The sequence below is a fragment of the Calypte anna genome, chromosome 3, assembly GCF_003957555.1.
Source record: "Calypte anna isolate BGI_N300 chromosome 3, bCalAnn1_v1.p, whole genome shotgun sequence".
Lineage (NCBI taxonomy): Eukaryota > Metazoa > Chordata > Aves > Apodiformes > Trochilidae > Calypte > Calypte anna.
In genome coordinates, this window is record NC_044246.1 from 24,997,238 (window position 1) to 25,015,924 (window position 18,687).

Here is an 18,687-nt window from a genome sequence, read left to right on the forward strand (position 1 = left end):
GCCAAAACCCAGAATATTAACACTTTAAAGTCACCTTTAAAATTTAATACAATTTCCTGGTTCAAAGCTCAAGCTGTTCTTAAATACGGAAACACTGAGGATTATTAATAAAAAGGGAAATCCGAAGCCAAAAAAACTTAAAATTTTAAAAGTATTTGCTGAGAAAAGATAATCTTGTAAACGTAAAAACAAGTATAAAAGCTTTGCTTTTGAATTTGAATGTGGAATGTGATATATTGCCAGATAATGGTGTTGGAATGACACCCCTAAAACAACAAAGAAGTTTTTCATGGTCTGATACAAAATTGCACACCATATCACCTTCCATTGGGGAATGTGTAAATCTTGTGGGCAAAACATCAGCTTAACACCAAATAATGTTAAAGACCAGAAATACCAGGTTTGGAAATTTGTGTGAAAAGGGATGAAACAGTAACTGTAGAAACTCAATTTTTCTTGACAAATCTTATCAAGACGTTTGAGATGAACTTATACTTACCAAAAAAAAAAAAAAAAAAAAAAAAATCTGCTTATATATTAGAACCTGCTATGTCGGAAGCTTCTATGAAAAAAAGTGAATATACTGAATTTTATGTTTAATACAAACTTTAAGAACACAGAAAATAAAAAAGTAGAAGTTTTTGTACATTTTAGCACCATTATGAAGTTAGATTGAAACGCCAGTTCTGTCACTGTGGCTGTACCTTGCAGCTGGTGTGGCTAATGTGAAGCACACGGACTTCAGAGATCTTTGAGAGAAGAGTAACTGGGTTTTCCGACCACAAGAAATAACAACAGTTTGCAATTTTTCTTTTTTCTTTTTTTTTGGGTCTTTTTTAAAAATTAATTTTGAACTTTACTTTTACCACGCAGCCAGAGTGCATTTCTGTCAGCTAAATCCAAGTCCAAGTCCTTTTGGTCTCTGGAGGGCTCGTATTGGCTCTGCTATCCCTTTGCCTTCTGGTCCAAGGCCTGTGCCCGGGGTCCAGCCCATACTCTGAAGCATTCTGTTTCCAATGTTGCTTTCTGGGATTGGTTGCGTGTTTTCACCTACAAACCCTGAGATTAAAGAAACACACAGCATTAATCAGCACTGCCTGCCATGTGGAGAAGAGCAGGATAATCTCCCTTAAAGCTTTAAACCTTCTTATTCCCCTAATTCATCTAATAGGTTGCTAGAACAGACTATCTTTGCACATGTTGACCTCCTGACTGCATATGATTCTAAATAACACCTTCTTAACACTTTGCTTTCTTTTGAGTGTTTTTAAAGACTCAGTTTTTAAAAACGACAAATATTGTCACAGATCTTTTATATTCCAATACAACAGATTTTGCAGCAGTCTCAAAGAACACACATCACACCTGTACAAGTCTACCAATACCTTGGCAAGATTACATTTCTTTTGTCCATTGATTTTTGTCCATGATTACATTTCTTGTGTCTTTATACACTTACTAACCTGAGGCACATCGTAGTATCACAACCATCATTCCATTCTTAGTGATATTTACCAATACCCAAGATCTTTTTCAACAAAACACAATAACTTCTCATTAAGCAATCACAACTGCTACTGAAACAGTGCAGATAAGCAACCACAATTCTAAAAATCAGCTCTTTTTTCACTTGGTTTCTCTTTTACTGAATGTTAGAGGTTTGATACATCCAAGTTTACTTCTGGTACTTTCAATGCTATTAAGCATTGTTGGCACTTTTCTCTCTGTACCACAGAGAACTCTCAGAATATCTGCACACATACTGCAGAAAAGATCATCAATCAGGTTAGCAAGTGTTAGCATTACACTTCTTGTTTTAATAGAAGCTTTTTTTCTTTTTTTTTCATGACTACATAAAGAAAGCCAGCAAGCAAACAAAAGAAAAAAGAAAACCAAGTAACAAAACTGGTTTTACCCCTGAACCAAAATCCTCAAGCTAGAGTTTGGAGATGATGCAAGGATAAGTCTTCCCATGTACAGCTAGGGATACAAATGATATTTATTGCAAGAATCTAGAGTAAAACTTACCAAGTTACCTCATACAAACTGTTAAAAAGTGCTGAAGTTTTTGAGGTAACACGAAGATCTGCACATAGGAAGCTAGATTCTGTTTTCATCTTTGCTGAACATCTCCCTTGCCTCTGACAACAGCACAAAAAGAATCCCACCACGTGCCCAGCTTTAGGCATTATCTGTTTAGATCTCTATGTATTTATTCTGGCTTAATACTTTGAAAAATACTGTAGGAGAAGACTACGATTTTGTGTTTTTGGAGACTGTAATGTCTTTAATCAAGAATTTACCACTGAAGAGCAGCTGGCTCATCATCACACTAACTCGGTAGACAAGAACTCAAGAAAAGTTGAACTTCTGAAAAGCCTCAGTTAGCACAAACAAAAAAGACAAAACCCCACAGTGGAAACTGCATACACAGACAGAAACTCAAAATGAAAAGTTCACATTAAAAATCTCATGGTGATTGTGATGAAGAATTCACAACACTCCAGCATTATCCATCGTAGATCTGCTCATGCTCAGTAAAATGCTGGCTACATAAAAGGTAGACAGCTTCCCCACATCTCAGTTCCTGAGTCAAAGAAAAAGGGAAATGCACTGAGAGAAGGAATCCTTTAATACTGGTTTGAAGCTATGCTTAATGCTAGGCTTAAAACAAAGGCTTTCAAGTGAGCAGTCTCCAGTCCCCGAGAGGCTTCCTCTTGAACTGACCAGCACAAAATTCAATGTCCAAGACTTCCTTTCTTTTCAGGCCCCCACAGGCAGAACCAATTTTCATACAGACAAGTCCCTGACACTGTCTGGCATACACAACACAGGCTTTGCAACCTTCCTGGTTAACCTCACAAGTAAAATTCCAACAGTGTTTTGGTCCACTTTTAACAGCAAGGGATGGTAAGAAATGAAGCATCGTTCCAATGAATATCTGAAACAATTAAGGGGGAAACCTAAAAAAAAAAAGAAAGATCCAAGAGATCCACCAAGTAGGAAGGAGCAAGGGTAAGAGTATATTTTGACATCTAAGATTTTGAAATATTAAAACATTCACAGAGATGCTTAGGCAAAGACACTAATGCTGTTGGAGAAGTATGCAAGGCATAGCCTGAGACAGCATAACCAGCTTTTTTTTAGTCTTCTTCTGGGAGAAAACCCACAGACTTTGTCCTGTAACACACGGCCTAACACAGCCTTTCTACATGAATTTCAATTGTCAAGAGTCAGAGTAACCTCACAAAAAAGATATGAAAGAATACACTATAAACTGATGTGTTATTTAAAAACCTGGTGTTTCTATTTTTTATATTTTTTTGTAGTTCAGTGGTTATTTTTCTGTGACTGATGGTACAATTAATAATTTTTGGTTTTGAAGACATGTAAGAAGTTTTAGAATATATACACTTCTAGAATACATACTAATAACTATTTTTACCTCCACTATACTGACTTTTTAATCTCCTGTTAGAAGATTGAAATCTCTCCTGAAGATTTCTGTTTTATTCTTATGTCAGCAGATTTAAAAACCAAACCAAACCAAACCAGAACAAAACAAAACAGAACAACATAGACTGTCTAGAGGATAATGTGTTTGGAGGCTTTGTATTGCAGCAAGCATAAGGCAAGACAAAAAGCCCACCCAACTTGACTACATTACTAATTGACTAATTACTCCTTGCAAATGAGGTGAATATGGATAGCTTTTATTTTAATTGGGAAAAACATTTACTCTTTGCAGGACATTCTTTTGAAGGATAGTCAGTTTTTATATAAATACTATCTATATCTCTTTAATATTCCTGCAATTTTTATCCAATTTATCTGTAATGCAAAACCATTTACTTGAAAGGAAGAATATGGATTATGTTGTTGCTCTCTTCTTCCATTCCATGACCAATCAGCAATTGAGGAAAAAAAAAAAATCTGCATTGCTGATTGACTGCATGATGGGAGAAAGCTCTTAAAAACCATGCCACAATGTGTGCTATTCCCCTGACCCCCATTCCTGTGCTGTGGGCTTTTATTTCCTAATTAAAAGCAGTAATTGTCCTTGCAATATTAATCTTCAAGTTCAGTTTTAAATTCATGCCTATGGCACTTCTTGGACTAGCCAGTAGGGCCAGTTAGAGAGAATGGTCCAAGCACATTGGCCTTGAAAATGGCTGTGCTACCTCTGGGATGTGTTCAGTCCTGACCCACCCAGGAGCAAGAGCAAAATCAACCCAATGTGCCATCCCATAGAAAATAACATGCAAAATCAGATTAAAAAAAAAAAAAAAAAGGAAAAAAAAACCAAAACAAAAAAAGCAAAAAACCCCAAAACAAACAGGGGTAGATTTTGCTTAATTTATTCCTGTATGAGGTTTTGTGGGGTTCTAGGTGTCATGAGAAAGTCTCTGTACTAATAATTCACAGGAATCTCTTATGCAGAGCCTTTTATTTCTGCAGACTGAAAATGTAACAGCAGGGTTCCTGATCTACCAGGTGAGTAGTGTGTATGTAGAAGTGGCTGGCATTACACAAGTGAGGATGAAACACTGAGGGACAGTAACTTCCTTGAAAAAACAGCACTGTAAAATACCCTCACTTAACTTCCTTCTCTACTGCTACCTGAAATTAATAAAAAACAAGTCCAATTTTTAAATCTTTGTGTGTACAAATAGGTCTACACATATTATGCCTATGACCTTACACATATACAGAATACAAGAACTGTGAATAGAAAAGAGGCAAAACTGGGAAGGAGGAAAACAAAAATCTCAACACATTTGTTTAATTCTGGTATGATATTTATGATGGCATCAAAGGCAGGTTTCAAGGAAAAACAAAGGTATGCAATTTTTTCTTAACAGCTGTTGAGACAGGTATGTCCTGGTTAAACAGTGCACTAGCATTCAGTGCCATACCCTTGATTTTACAGTGATAGCCATGAATTAATTTAATTCCATCTGTAAGCTAAAATCAGATCAGAGGTCTAATGCTGCTGCAGGCTCCACATCTGTTTAATCATTTTTGGATACAACAGCTTGCAAAAGTTCAGATTTTAAATTTGCTTCATATTTAAGAAACCATGTTACACCAGTGTACAACATCTTCAGCAGGAAGCACATAAGCCAATGCATGATTTTAATCTGACAGGTGCATTTTATTTGCTTAATGTTTCTGAACAAATTAAAAGCTCACCAATTTAGTTACCATTTACTATAGAATAATAAAGGAACTGTGTCTCTATAAAGCACTACTGTGACTATATTTATTTATAAGGTCCAAATGCTGGAAAAGACTAACATCAAACATGTTTAGTTTATACTGAGGTGAATAAAATCAGAATACATCTAGATTCAGTCACTTAAATAACCCTTATTTAAAAAAATGGTGGTGTAGTGTTTTTGTTTGGTTGGTTATTTTTTCTTTGGATCTGTGGTGGTTTTTTTTTTTCCTTCCCTCAGTTTTAAGAAACAAATGAGGGTATATTGAAGTAATTTCATCTCTGGCCACCAAACTATTTTTGATGTTAAGAAAAAGGATTTTTAAGCAGTTCTGAGAAAATGACACTGTACATAAATATAGTCTTGGCCTTTCATCTTTCTTTTATATGATTAAGACTTGGGAGCAGAACAGCAGTGCCTTCGCAGAGCATATCACAACCATTATTTCCTCTTCTATCACTCCCAGCAGCCTTAAATCCTTTAAATCCTTTCCTAGAAGGATCTCTTTTTGCTTGGGTAATTTTTGCAATACATGGCCTGCTAACCCTTACCCCCTACCCAGGATCTCACTTATGTCTATCACAGCAGAATCAGTCTTCCTACCTCAAATCTTCCAAGGAGCATTGAGGATGGTAATTCACTTGCGTAATTGGCTCAAGAGATGAAAATCTTGTATCTGCCTCTCTTAGCCACTAATCTATCCAGCTGACTGCAAGCCTAATTGGCAGCTTGTTTAGTAATTTGGCTCCTAAAGTGTTGTATTGATATTGGATAAACAGCCAATGGAAGGAAAAACGATACATGCTGCTTCACTTTAAAAGCTAGTGCACATTCCCCCTCTTTTTCTGAAAGCTTTTAATATTCTCCCTGTTATTTTTCTTCTCTGACTCCTCAGCAGACAGATGAGCTCAAAACAGCAGGGACTGATCCTGGTGCATAAGATAATTTTGGAATGTAATCAGAATAACACATTGCTGTAATGCATCTTTTTATGCCAGCTCTCTCTAACCAGCAAAATGGGAATCAGACTGCCTGGATGTTTATATTCTTAAAACTGTTTTGGATAATTGTGCAGTCTGCATCATGAGCGTAGCCGACAGCAGGGCTGTGATTTTTAAAATCAGTACCTGCAGTGGCTTTCAAAATTCAGTATACTATGGCTATAGTGTAAAAAAATGAAACCAAAACAAAAACTAATTATGAAAATGCCATATTATTTAGCTAAATATTTGAAATTGCATTTTTATATCAGGCTTCTATATAGCCCTCACACCAGGCTAGGACTGTGTCTAAAGAATAACCTTAGAAGATAGTTCAGACGAGTCTGCTTGAATTATATTTTATTCTATCTAGCAGAGAGATAAAAATAGCAGAGGACAGAGCCATAACTGGAGATGCTGGAGACCTCTATATTTACCCTGCATCTGTAACACAATTTTTTAATGTCTGCACTGCCATATTTGAATTCCTACTGCCCCAGTGCAAGGGGTATCCAAGGAATTGTTACTCAGCTGTGGCATGGGTAAAAGCATTCTTTCTTGCAGCACAGTCCCTATCTTAAACATAATCCACGCCCTGAAGAAAACTGAGACAACAACCTGTAGGTTCACCTGGTCATCCATTAGCACAGATCACTAGGAACTGGATTTGCAAGTGCTATTCTCCCATGCTTTAGTAGTCTACACTGTGTGTAGAGTGTAACTTCTCTTCCATTCAGTATTCACTGCCGCTGAAATTAGTTATAAAGAGCTGGAACTATTAGATTCCCATTTATCCCTCTGTAATGGGAATCACATGAACACCTAAAGCTGTCCATTCATTTGGGTCCAAAGGGGGTCAGTTCATGCCTTGTCAATGCTGACAAAGACAGTCACAGGACGACGCTTTGGAAGAAGTGTCCTTACTGAGGAACATTCCAGAGTTCTACTCAAACCCCTCAAAACTTGACAGAATTGTTCCCTTTTGATAAGCATTCCCTGACTTTTACAGAAAGATCTGTAACCTTACACTGAAACGCATGGTGAAAGGATTTAAATCACAACACTCTCAAAAATGGACTGTGTTGTTAATTTCAGCAAAAACATTGAGGATTATGAGGATAATGTAAGGACTATGCTCTATCTTCCCCTAACCCAAGTTGGGATGGATTGCCAGGACACTGAAGTTCCACTTCTTTTGCTTATTCTGTGTTTTTTGTGACTGCAGTATTATAGTTGATCAAATTACTTTAATTTAAAAATGAATATTAAGTCATTAAACTTGGCAAATACATCTACATACTGTTTACTATGGGTTAAATAACCATTTGCCTATTTAATTACACAAACAATGCTCAGTGCTATGTAATGAAGAACATTAATATTAGAACATAAATCCTAGTAATTACATTAGTACTTGCAGTCTCAATGCATAGGTTGAATGGTAAATTTCACTAATGGTAAAGAAAAAATAATTGAAAATTTCCTCTCTATGCAGTGGAAATCAAAAGCAAAAGTTCTGTTTTTGAAATCCAGAGTATAACAGGTTCAGAGACTTTTCCTCTGATGGCAAAAATTTTATAGGAAGACAGAAAGTACAAATCCAACCTTGCCTGCACTGGAAACCTGATCAATGAATTGATATTTTCACTCCTTATTAAAAAAGTAAATTACATGCAAAAATACCTTTATGAGAAGTGATTTCTTTGGACAGTCTATATAGCAGGGCCTATATGCATCAGCGCTCTCTGTTTCCACGGGAGAAAGAAAAACTCATCACCATCACCTGAGGGAGTGTTGTGGCGAGATGGGTTAAGAAGTTAGATGGACTGGGAAAAAAGTGAATATATTTCCCCTTGCATATTTTAACTCCCAAAGCTTCTCCAGTAAGAGAAGTCCTTCGGTATTACCAACCTAGAGAAGACTCGCAGAAATATAAGGGAATTTTTATTGGCTGAGTTCTCGGAAGACTACATGATGTACCTCTATGCATCTGAAAAAGTGACAGTTCTAACAAACTACAGTTAAAATGCAGGTGACTCCTCTGCAGAATCCCAAAAAGAATCATGGACTCATTCAATAGCCATCTGGACTCTCTTCTCTCAAGGAGAGACCCCCATTTGGGTAACCACCCTGATAAATGGGGACCTATTCTTGCAAGAGCAGCCTCTCCTTTAGTGGCCATCCCGATAAGCTGAACACTGCACTTGCAAGGGGAGCTCTGTCTGATGGCCACCCTGGCAGGCAGGGCACTGTCCTTATTCCATAAGAGACAGGGGCAGGGAAGCTGTGCCCTGCAGAGGCAGAGTGACATCTTGTGTGTGCCCCGGGTAAAGCCACTGGAGAGGGCACATGCACAGAAATAAGGGTTATTGATGTGTCATCCCATCTGGAGGGGTCCAAGTGAACACCTGGCTGTGCAAGATATGTCAAAGGCCTCTGCAAAAAGGTGGGGTCAGGCAGCATAAAAGAGGTACACTCGAAATGCTGGATGCGCTCCCACCATCCAAGGACCACAACTCCCTACCAAGATCATTGCTGGATCAAGGGTAGAATCATAGAATCATAGAATTAGCCGGGTTGGAAGGGACCTCAGAGATCATCTAGTCCAACCCTTGACCCACTGGAGCAGTTGCTAGACCATGGCACTGAGTGCCACATCCAGTCTTTTTTTAAATGTCTCCAGGGACGGAGAATTCACCACCTCACCGGGCAGTCCATTCCATAGCCTAATCACCCTCTCCGTGAAGAAATTCTTTCTAATATCTAACCTAAACCTCCCCTGGCACAACTTAAGACTGTGTCCTCTTGTCTTGTTGAAGGTCGTCTGTGAAAAGAGTCCAGTTCCCACCTCGCTACACCCTCCTTTCAGGTAGTTGTAGACAGCAATGAGGTCTCCCCTGAGCCTCCTCTTCTTCAGGCTGAACAGCCCCAGCTCTCTCAGCCTCTCCTCATAGGGCCTGTGCTCGAGTCCCTTCACCAGCCTAGTTGCCCTCCTTTGGACCTGTTCCAGGACCTCTACATCCTTCTTAAACTGAGGGGCCCAGAACTGGACACAGTACTCGAGGTGTGGCCTAACCAGCGCTGAGTACAGGGGCAGAATCACCTCCCTGGACCTGCTGGTGACGCTGTTTCTGATACAGGCCAGGATGCCATTGGCCTTCTTAGCCGCCTGGGCACACTGCTGGCTCATGTTCAGTTTCTTGTCGATGCAGACTCCCAGGTCCCTTTCCGCCTGGCTGCTCTCCAGCCACTCTGTCCCCAGCCTGTAGCGCTGCATGGGGTTGTTGTGGCCAAAGTGCAGGACCCGGCACTTGGCCTTGTTGAACCTCATCCCGTTGGAATCGGCCCAGCTCTCTAGTCTGTCCAAGTCCCTCTGCAGAGCCCTCCTGCCTTCGAGTTGGTCCACACTTCCTCCCAGCTTGGTGTCATCTGCGAATTTGCTGATGATGGACTCAATCCCTTCGTCTAAGTCGTCGATAAAGATATTAAACAGAACTGGGCCCAACACTGATCCCTGGGGGACACCACTAGGGACCGGCCGCCAACTGGATGCAGCCCCGTTCACCACCACTCTCTGGGCCCGGCCCTCCAGCCAGTTCCTAACCCAGCACAGGGTGCTCCTGTCCAAGCTGTGGGCTGACAGCTTTTTCAGGAGACGGTGTCAAAGGCTTTGCTGAAATCCAGGTAGACCACATCCACCGCCTTCCCCTCATCCACCAGACGGGTCACCTGATCATAAAAGGAGATCAGGTTGGTCAGACAGGACCTGCCCTCCCTAAACCCGTGCTGGCTGGGTCTGATCCCTTGCCCATCCTGCAGGTGCTGTGTGATTGCACTGAGGATGATCTGTTCCATGACCCTGCCAGGCACTGAGGTCAGGCTGACGGGCCTGTAGTTTCCCGGGTCCTCCTTCTGGCCCTTTTTGTGGATTGGTGTGACATTCGCCAACTTCCAATCATCTGGGATGTCCCCCGTGAGCCAGGACTGTTGGTAGATGATAGAGAGAGGCTTGGCGAGCTCTTCTGCCAGCTCCCTCATCACTCTTGGGTGGATCCCATCCGGTCCCATAGACTTGTGGGGGTCCAAGCAGCTCAAGAGGTCACTGACCGTGTCCTTCAATATTACAGGGGGGCTGTTTAGATTTTTATCACCTTCTATAGGCTCCAGAAGCCTGCTCTCAACAGGATAACCTGTCTTTCTGTTGAAAACTGAGGTAAAGAAGGTGTTAAATACCTCAGCCTTTTCCTCATCTTTGATAACTATATTCCCACCCATGTCCAGTACAGAATGAATATTTTCCTTGCCTCTTCTTTTGCTATTGATGTATCTGTAGAAGGATTTCTTATTGTCCTTCACAGAGGTAGCAAGATTCAGTTCATGTTGTGCTTTTGTCTCTCTGATTTTCTTTCTACATGACCTGACTATATTCCTAAATTCCTCTTGAGAAGTTAGCCCTTTTTTCCATAATTGATAGGCCCTCTTCTTAATCCTAATTTCTTTCAGAGTCTCCCAGTTCAGCCAGACTGGTTGCCTTCCCCACCGGCTCACCTTCCGGGACTCTGGGACAGCCTGTTCCTGTGCTTTCAGAATATGCTCTTTGAAGTATGTCCATCCCTCCTGGACCCCTCTGTTTTCAAGGGCTGTTTCCCAGGGTATACTCTGAACTAGTCTCTTGAATAGTCCAAAATCTGCTCTCCGGAAGTCCAACACAGAGGTTTTACTGACAACCCTCCTTGGATCCTTGAGTATTGAAAACTCTCTCTGCTTCCAACCTTATCACAGCACACCAGGGTAACATAGTTTCTAACTTTGTTAAATTTTACTACCCATTGCTTTGTTACATTTTTATTAGTTGTAGCCTGTTGCTTTGACAATTTCCTTAAGTTTTGCTAAATTGTAATCCATTGCTTTGAAAGCACCATCATTTCTAATTCTGCTAGTTGTAATCTCACACGCTTTATAATCTTACTTTTAAGTAAAGTTGTGTTTTTATTCAAACCTCCTGGGTAATAATCTTACTCCTGAGTACCACACAGAGAATTCCCAAATTTAATCTCACTGAATGGGTTGTTAAAAGACATTAATTAGAGAAGGAGGAGGATGGGGCCTAGCCACACCCAGGCTCCTCTCTGAAGGAGTTTAGAAAGCAAGGGGGTCCAGTCCAAATCTCTCTGGGTCAACCCCCACTCTGGGGAACCCTACCCGTGTCCACTCTGTGGGACATAACACCCACACCGTATCCACTCTGTGGGAGGTGATATTTGGTTTGTCCCCCACATCTGGGGAGCCGTGCTCACTATGTGAGATGTGACAGTGCCTCACCCACCTTGTGGGGTGTGATGCTCCTCCCTGTGGGGAACCACTTCATTATGGTACCTGCTGGAGAACACATAAGTGACCTGGAGGATGAGTTTCCCTTACCAACACCTCTCAGTTTCATAGAAAACTATTCTCAAGCATGCAACTGTCTAATGAGACATACTTTTAGAACCTGGAAAAAAAGCCTGATTTAACCTTTTTTTTGAGAAGAAATTTCTTATATATTAAGGATGCTCCCACTGGTGATATTCTCTGCTAATGTGTTTCATGGTTCTTGAAAGCGAAGTCCAAAAAATCCACTGAAACCTAGAACATCTCAAATTGGAAAGGATCATCAAGTCCCACTCCCAGTAGATGCTACCTGAATGCTTTCCATAATCATGAGGAACCTTAGGAAAGACACCTAGAATAATTTGGGGAATTCCCCATTTCAGAAGAAGAAATGATGGGTACAGTCTTCTTTTATCAACCTGAAATTTTCTTGACTTTATATTGGCTGAATGCTCAGTCTGAAGAATGTTGTCTTCTCTCTAGATCATAGAAATCCATCAGCAAATTCTCAGTATAAGCTTTGTCCTTGATTCATTGTGGATCTTTTCTTCTGAAGTTTATTACTGAACTCTCCTCATTACTCCAGTGCTTATACATAAGGGGCTTCGCTTGAACCAGTGACTGCAAAGCTCAACATGAACCAATGAACACTGCAAAGCTTTTGTTCTGAAGGGAGAACAGTTTCCAGAACCGGCTGGCACTTTTTGAATCTTAATTTTTGAACTGAATTAGTGAGACAATCTGATAGGAGAAATAAACAGACAAAGAGTCCCTAAAATGTAATCTGCTCTAGAAACGACTGAAACAAGGAAAAGTATCCATAGTCCAGATGATAAAGCAGATGTGCTGTGCATGTCAGAAAGGACCTTGGTAGACTAAGGATAAGAAATGGTGCAACACAATAGGGTAAAGTGTTCACAACACACGCCAATGTGTTCACATTCCCCTGTGAAAAGGGATTTCTCTCTATGGAGTTGTACATCTAGTAGATGGAAAAGCAGCAAATCAAGCTAAAAAGAGAGTAGGCACATAATAGTTTGTCTAAAATTTTGGAAATTTACTGCTAGTTCATCCAAGTACAAAAAAGTCTACCTTTTCTCTGCAACTATTTCACTAAGCTGACCTTCACCACCAACCACCAACTTAGCCTCGGCCACCTCTGTTATCACAGTGTAATCGCAATCTTTTTCAAATCATTTCGGTACTGCAGATATTCGGGTCTGATTTTTAATCACTGACATATTAAGCATCAGCAAAATAGTTTGCTTAGCTGTTCCGCTGGCAATTTTTAAAAAGGAATGAAAACATGTACCCTTTTGATTACCTTGTTAAAGGGAGTCGTGATGGCATTATAGCAGTGCTCAGTGTTTCTGCTGTAATTAAGAATCTGTCATATTTTTCATTAAAACACATTCTTTAAAATGAGACTTTTAACTTGGTCATTTCATCAGCACCAGACTGATGTGTAGCCTGCAACATGCCACATAGATAAAGAAAATGACAGCTGAAATTTGCTTTTGCAAAATATAAGTATTAAAGTGCCCATAACATGCACAATAATCTGTATCTTTCATGTGCACATTCTCTGTATTTCAACTACAAAATAGCCTTCTCTTTTAAAATTAGGTTTTGCAGGTTTTCACCACTGCTCTAAACTGTAAGCCATGCTTTGTAAGCGTCAAGAGTGAAAAGATCATTTTCAAATAGAATAAATGGCTATTTACCAGACACACAAGTGCTGTGGGGGTCTAACAGAAGCTGACTGAGAAAAAAAAGCTCGGACAGCAGAACACAAAGTCAATAGGAAAGGAACTGGGGTAAATGTATATTCAGTGTTTGAGCATGGCATCTAAAATTTTAGATCTACTGGCTTCAGATGAGACTAAAAATAGGTGATCTAAGACTTGAACGACTGTAAACATTCTAATGAATGCACTTCAAATAGTAAAAATACTTTGCAGACAATGCCCTTTCTCTTGAACATAAGTTCTTTTTCTTTCTTTTTTTTTTTTTTTTTTTTTTTTTGTTTTCTTACAATTTGCATTAATATCAGAGCCAGTTTTGGTAGGGCCATTTCCATGATAGTGTATTAGTTTGACTAAGAGGATTTTATACAAACTTGAAGGCACTGTATTGCTTCAATGAAATATGTTAGAGTGTTATATGAACCACTCACAGGTAGTTAGAGACAGCATAAAGTAATCGAGAATGACCTGATTCCAAGCCTGATTAGAAACACTGAAATAACAGTGATGTTATGGAAGAAGCTGTGCAAAAAATAGGTATTTATAATGTACAACACCTTACTCTTAAAGGAAACACTAGGAAGTAAACAATTTCTATTAGCATCTTTTTCACTTAATGAACTAATTAGCTACCTAGTTTCAACAACACTCAGATGGCTGTACAAGCATCCACAAAATAGAAAATGTATCTTTGTAAAAAAAGGCAGAATGTGACACTCCCGTCTCAGTACTGTCACCTCCTGACAATCCATATCTATAGTATCTCCCATTTTCTTCATTGCTTTTCAACACAGCTTTTCTTCACCTTTAAAATGACATTTTTGAAACTATAAAATGCTCTGTGCTGCTCAAACTTTCTTGCTTCAATAGTTTCTCATTGCTGTACAAGTAAATCTACATCCTTTGTTACTAATATACACAAACCTATTGGTATGTGACTTTGACTCCAGGCTGAGAACAGGCTATAAATTTAGAAATCAATATCTAGCTCTATCAATATTCATTTTACTTTTTCAACACAAAATACAAAGGTGAAAGAGCAGTAAATAAGCTGGAGTACTGAAATAAATTGGGTGTTCTTGTCACAATTAATAAATGTTTAACCAATAACACTGCTTGCTACAGAAGTCTGTGGCTTTGTAAGATGTCTGAAAGTAGCAGGTGATACCCTTGGTAAGACCCAAAACCAGAGAACACGTTTTGATACTTCATTTAGATCACCAGTCATTCTATTCAATACTACTGAACCTAAATATACAAAAGACCATTTTCAACCCTGTGCAGAATGCCATGAGAATTAATTTAGCAACATAATTTATTCCAAAAAAGTAGATTTTTCAATGGATTGGTTCATATTATGTGAAACTTTGCTAATTTGTAGCATATATATAGGTCAAGAAAATGTTTGCAGTTAATTATTCTTTTGCAGACAGCCTTTCAGGTTTCATTAGGATGCTGAATATGGACAATCATTAGCAGAATATTCCCCTTAATTTCCAACTTTTGTTCATGTAAATACATAACTGTTGTCCTTTCTTTCAAGAAAAAAAATTTACAAATTCTTCTATATAAAATCTAGTTCATCTCTTCCTTTATCTTAGCTAACTAAAACCACCAAATAGAGAATAATCCAATAGTGATTTTTCATTTTAATCCAAATTTGTAAATGTATTTCCATTCTAAAGAAATCCTCTTTCATTCATAAAATGAAATAATGACAAAGAGAAACAAACAAGGTCTGTGATGGATAAACCCTATGTGTGGGAGGGTAAGCCTTTGAGAAAACAGTAATAATTCATAACATGTTACACATTATCTACACATATTCTATTTAATAAAATTCACAGTGGTGAAATGCTGAAAAAAAATAATTATAAGACCACAGAAAAAATTCTCACTCTTCTTGCCTAGAATAAGATGGAAAGCATCACCCTGAACTTGAACAGAAAAACCCCACACATCAGTCAAAAGGTTTCTCATATAATACCTTTATCCACCACTATTTTCCGTTGTTCTCCAAATAAAGGCAAATTTTGGGGGAAAACAATCTCTAAAATTGTTAATATATAGATGAAAACATTGAGTGATCACATAATATATTTGCCTTTGTGTCAAAATATTGGGTTTGCAAAGTTACACCAAGGAACGAGATTGTAAAATAAAATACTGAATGGTGAAATACCAAAGTAAAATTAATAATGAAATATATTTCATGATACTTCACACTCTCTTAGTACAAAGTGACATCCTCTAGTACTTGGAAGTTGTGAAGTAAAAATCAACTTGTAGTAATAATTATATTATTCTCTTTCCATTAAGTATTTTTCTTTCTCTCTTCACAGATGTTCTAAGTTTAGAAGCTGACCCATACATTCTCCTTTCTGTTCTGCTGCAACTAAGGTGCTTTAATAACATTTTTATTATTATTCTTGGTCTGTTTCTGCCACTGAGGTTTGAAACACAGAAGTTTCAGGAGGGGAAATTCAGTTGGAATACAAATATTAGGCTTCTCTAAGGTCAGCTATTTAGAATATCTTTGAAGAATTGTATGTGTTGCATACGTTGCTATAATAATTGGTCATATGACTAAGGCATGCAATCCAGATTTCCACATTAGCAATATATAAAAGCAAAATGCATCCAATGGTTGTGACCTTGCATCTGACTAAATCTTTCAGAAATGTGTTCACAAGTGCTTCCTATTTAATGTACAGCACTAATTTTAAAGCTGTGTTTCATAGTCTTATGTCTACATTTTCAACTGTTTGCTCAAGAATTCACATTCTATCTTTATTTTGCAGGATATTTATAGTACTCATATGAATTCCTCAAAGAAAAAAGATACCTCATGTCTTCTACCTTATAATGCTTGAACAGATAGAAGCAGTAATCTTCACTGTCTATCATGCTCAGTATATGAAAAAAGATCTATTCTCTTTAAAGAGGTGCTGTGCTCTTTAAAGAAGTGTAAAAGGACTAGATATTCAAAATGTTTGAGGGAGAATGAAGAGAGCTTATTTATTTTTTAATGTCTATTAATAAATAAGGATAGCACGTATCTGGAGTTACACAGAAAGTTAGTGAATTTATCAAGCATTTCCCCAGGTCACTGACCCACTGCTTTGAATTTAGAGATTTAACATCTTGTGTTTTGTCTTCTGTCCCAAGGAAATTGGTTACCTGTGGGCCCTGGCAGGGGAGCAGCTTTCCTTCTCCGTTTGATGTCTCCCATGCACAATGATCCTAAATGTACACTGGTTTGCCTGCAAGTAATTAGAGGAGAAATCTATTAACCAAGGAAGAAAACCGTCACATAAATACACAGCTTGTATAATCTGAAACTATATCAAAACATTCTCAACCAAGATGAAGCTGCACAGTCAAGTCACCAATCTTGTTTATATCGAAGCATAATTATGTTTGTTGACAAGCGCTCAGTATCTAAATGCAGCATCATAAATTGTTACTGGAATGAATAATATAAAGTGAATGCTTTTTAATTTTCAAAACTGGCAATCTTTCTAGCTCAACATAAAACAAAAACACTGTTGCTCCTGACAGGAAAATAGCTAAGATTAATTATCTAAAGAGACCACAATATTGTTGGTAGGTTATCAATTGGCTAGTAACGCCTGACTGTCAGAACAAAATTTATTACATGAAAAGTATCATCAATTTTTTTTTTAAAGGTAAGATGAAGAATGAATGAAAACCATGGAACAGTAAACTCTTCAAAGGTACATGAAATAAAATTGTAGTACACCAATTTGTACTCTTCTAATTAACTTATTGCATTTAAGTTATCTGTTAGAAGTCAGAGAGCATGGAAAAGGGTAAAGCTGGAATTTCCAAATACTGAATTTTGGAATATAATCTTGAACAAAAATCATATTTATTATTTTTCTTAAAGTAATGTACAGTAGCTGTGAAGCGGAATATATGTAGCTGACATTTTTGTGAACAGAACTGAAATAGAAGGGGCGAAATTGCTGTAATTTCTAAATGCCAAAATTTTAAAATGCTTCCATAAATGTTGGTGAGAACTGTGATTCTTACCATAGAAGTGTACTGAATCTTGATAAAACAAGCTGAGAATTGCATTGGATGGTCTCCTATAGCACAGTAACACTGTCACTTGTAGGATCTGGTTTAAGTGTGGATGCGTGACTAAATCTTTACTGTATTTATAAACTTTTTAAAGCTGAACTACTCCTAAATGAATAACAAATGGTCACATAATGTTGAAGACCTTAGATCTACTGAATAATATGTTTGACAGCTCTGTGGTGAAAAAGACTACAATGTACAATCCTCTACATACTTTACTTAAAAAGATAAAGTAAATTAACTACTACAGTGCCTTTATTTAAATAATAAAATACTAAAAAAAAAAATAAAGTGTCACACAGAAGTGCATTCTAGACTCACCTAATGAACCCTATTTAAACAATTATTTAATTTTCTTTGTTATAAAACAGATTATTTCCTTCCAGTTCTTCTAATTTCAAATTGTATCCTATTTTATTATCCAGAAACTGAACACAGTTGAACTAGTATACTAACATGGTGATAAATTTTATTTCTAAATTTAGAAAGATACCAAGAAGTAACACTTTCATAAATGACTATACAATAAGGAACATTAATATTTAAATATAACAGGAGGAAACAATTATTGAAAAATATTTAAGAGACGTATATGACATTGATATTAAACACATAGCATAAGCTGTGCAGAAATTCTGTTAAATAGTGTGCAAATCCCCACTTCCTCTTCTGAAAGAAAAAGGAATAAAGTCACCAGAAACATATATAGGATGAAAGATAAAAATTAATAAAGTCAGGCAATTGAACCTGAAGACCTGAGCCACAGCAGTAACAGCTAGCAGCTTTTGAGTTATTTTACCCAGAATTGATTATCTGTTACACTACATTGAGATATCTGGATTATTGATCTGTAAGATTATGGTACTGGGGGTCTCCCCACTTTTTCTCCAGGCAAAGCGAATGGAGTTGCAAGGAATAACACTAAGTAAGAACTACTTTGTTATTGTTGTCACCCTTCATGTAGAACACAGCAGTTACTTTTTAATTTAAAATCAATGAACGTCTGAAAGGGAGCCTTGTTCCTTCAGCATAAATGAATCATTCGCCTTTGCTGAGCACAACAACCCAATCACCAGCCAAGGTGAAAGTGGATATTTCTTTGTTGTTGTTGAAAACTCTGTATGCCACAAAAAAATAGCAATATACTAGAGCACCAACTGAGCTTTGTCAAACCCGCTTTTATGTTGACCAACACCAAACATTAAGCTTTCTTGTGATTCTGAAGTGGCATTTGCTTTAGCCAGGTCTTAACACTTGATAAGAATT

General features: G+C 37.9%; 1 protein-coding gene across 1 annotated transcript in view; it reads right to left on the reverse strand.

Annotated features, from left to right (window-relative positions):
- Window positions 1–630: 630 nt before the first annotated feature.
- GPATCH2 (G-patch domain containing 2) overlaps window positions 631–18,687 on the reverse strand; it is a 120,344-nt gene continuing 102,287 nt past the window's right edge. The window contains exons 9-10 of the mRNA XM_030447676.1: window positions 16,495–16,577; window positions 631–1,059 (exon numbers count right to left, since the gene is read on the reverse strand). Coding sequence (XP_030303536.1) covers window positions 890–1,059; window positions 16,495–16,577 — 253 coding nt within the window. The 3' untranslated portion in view covers window positions 631–889. The remainder of the gene's footprint in view (window positions 1,060–16,494; window positions 16,578–18,687) is intronic.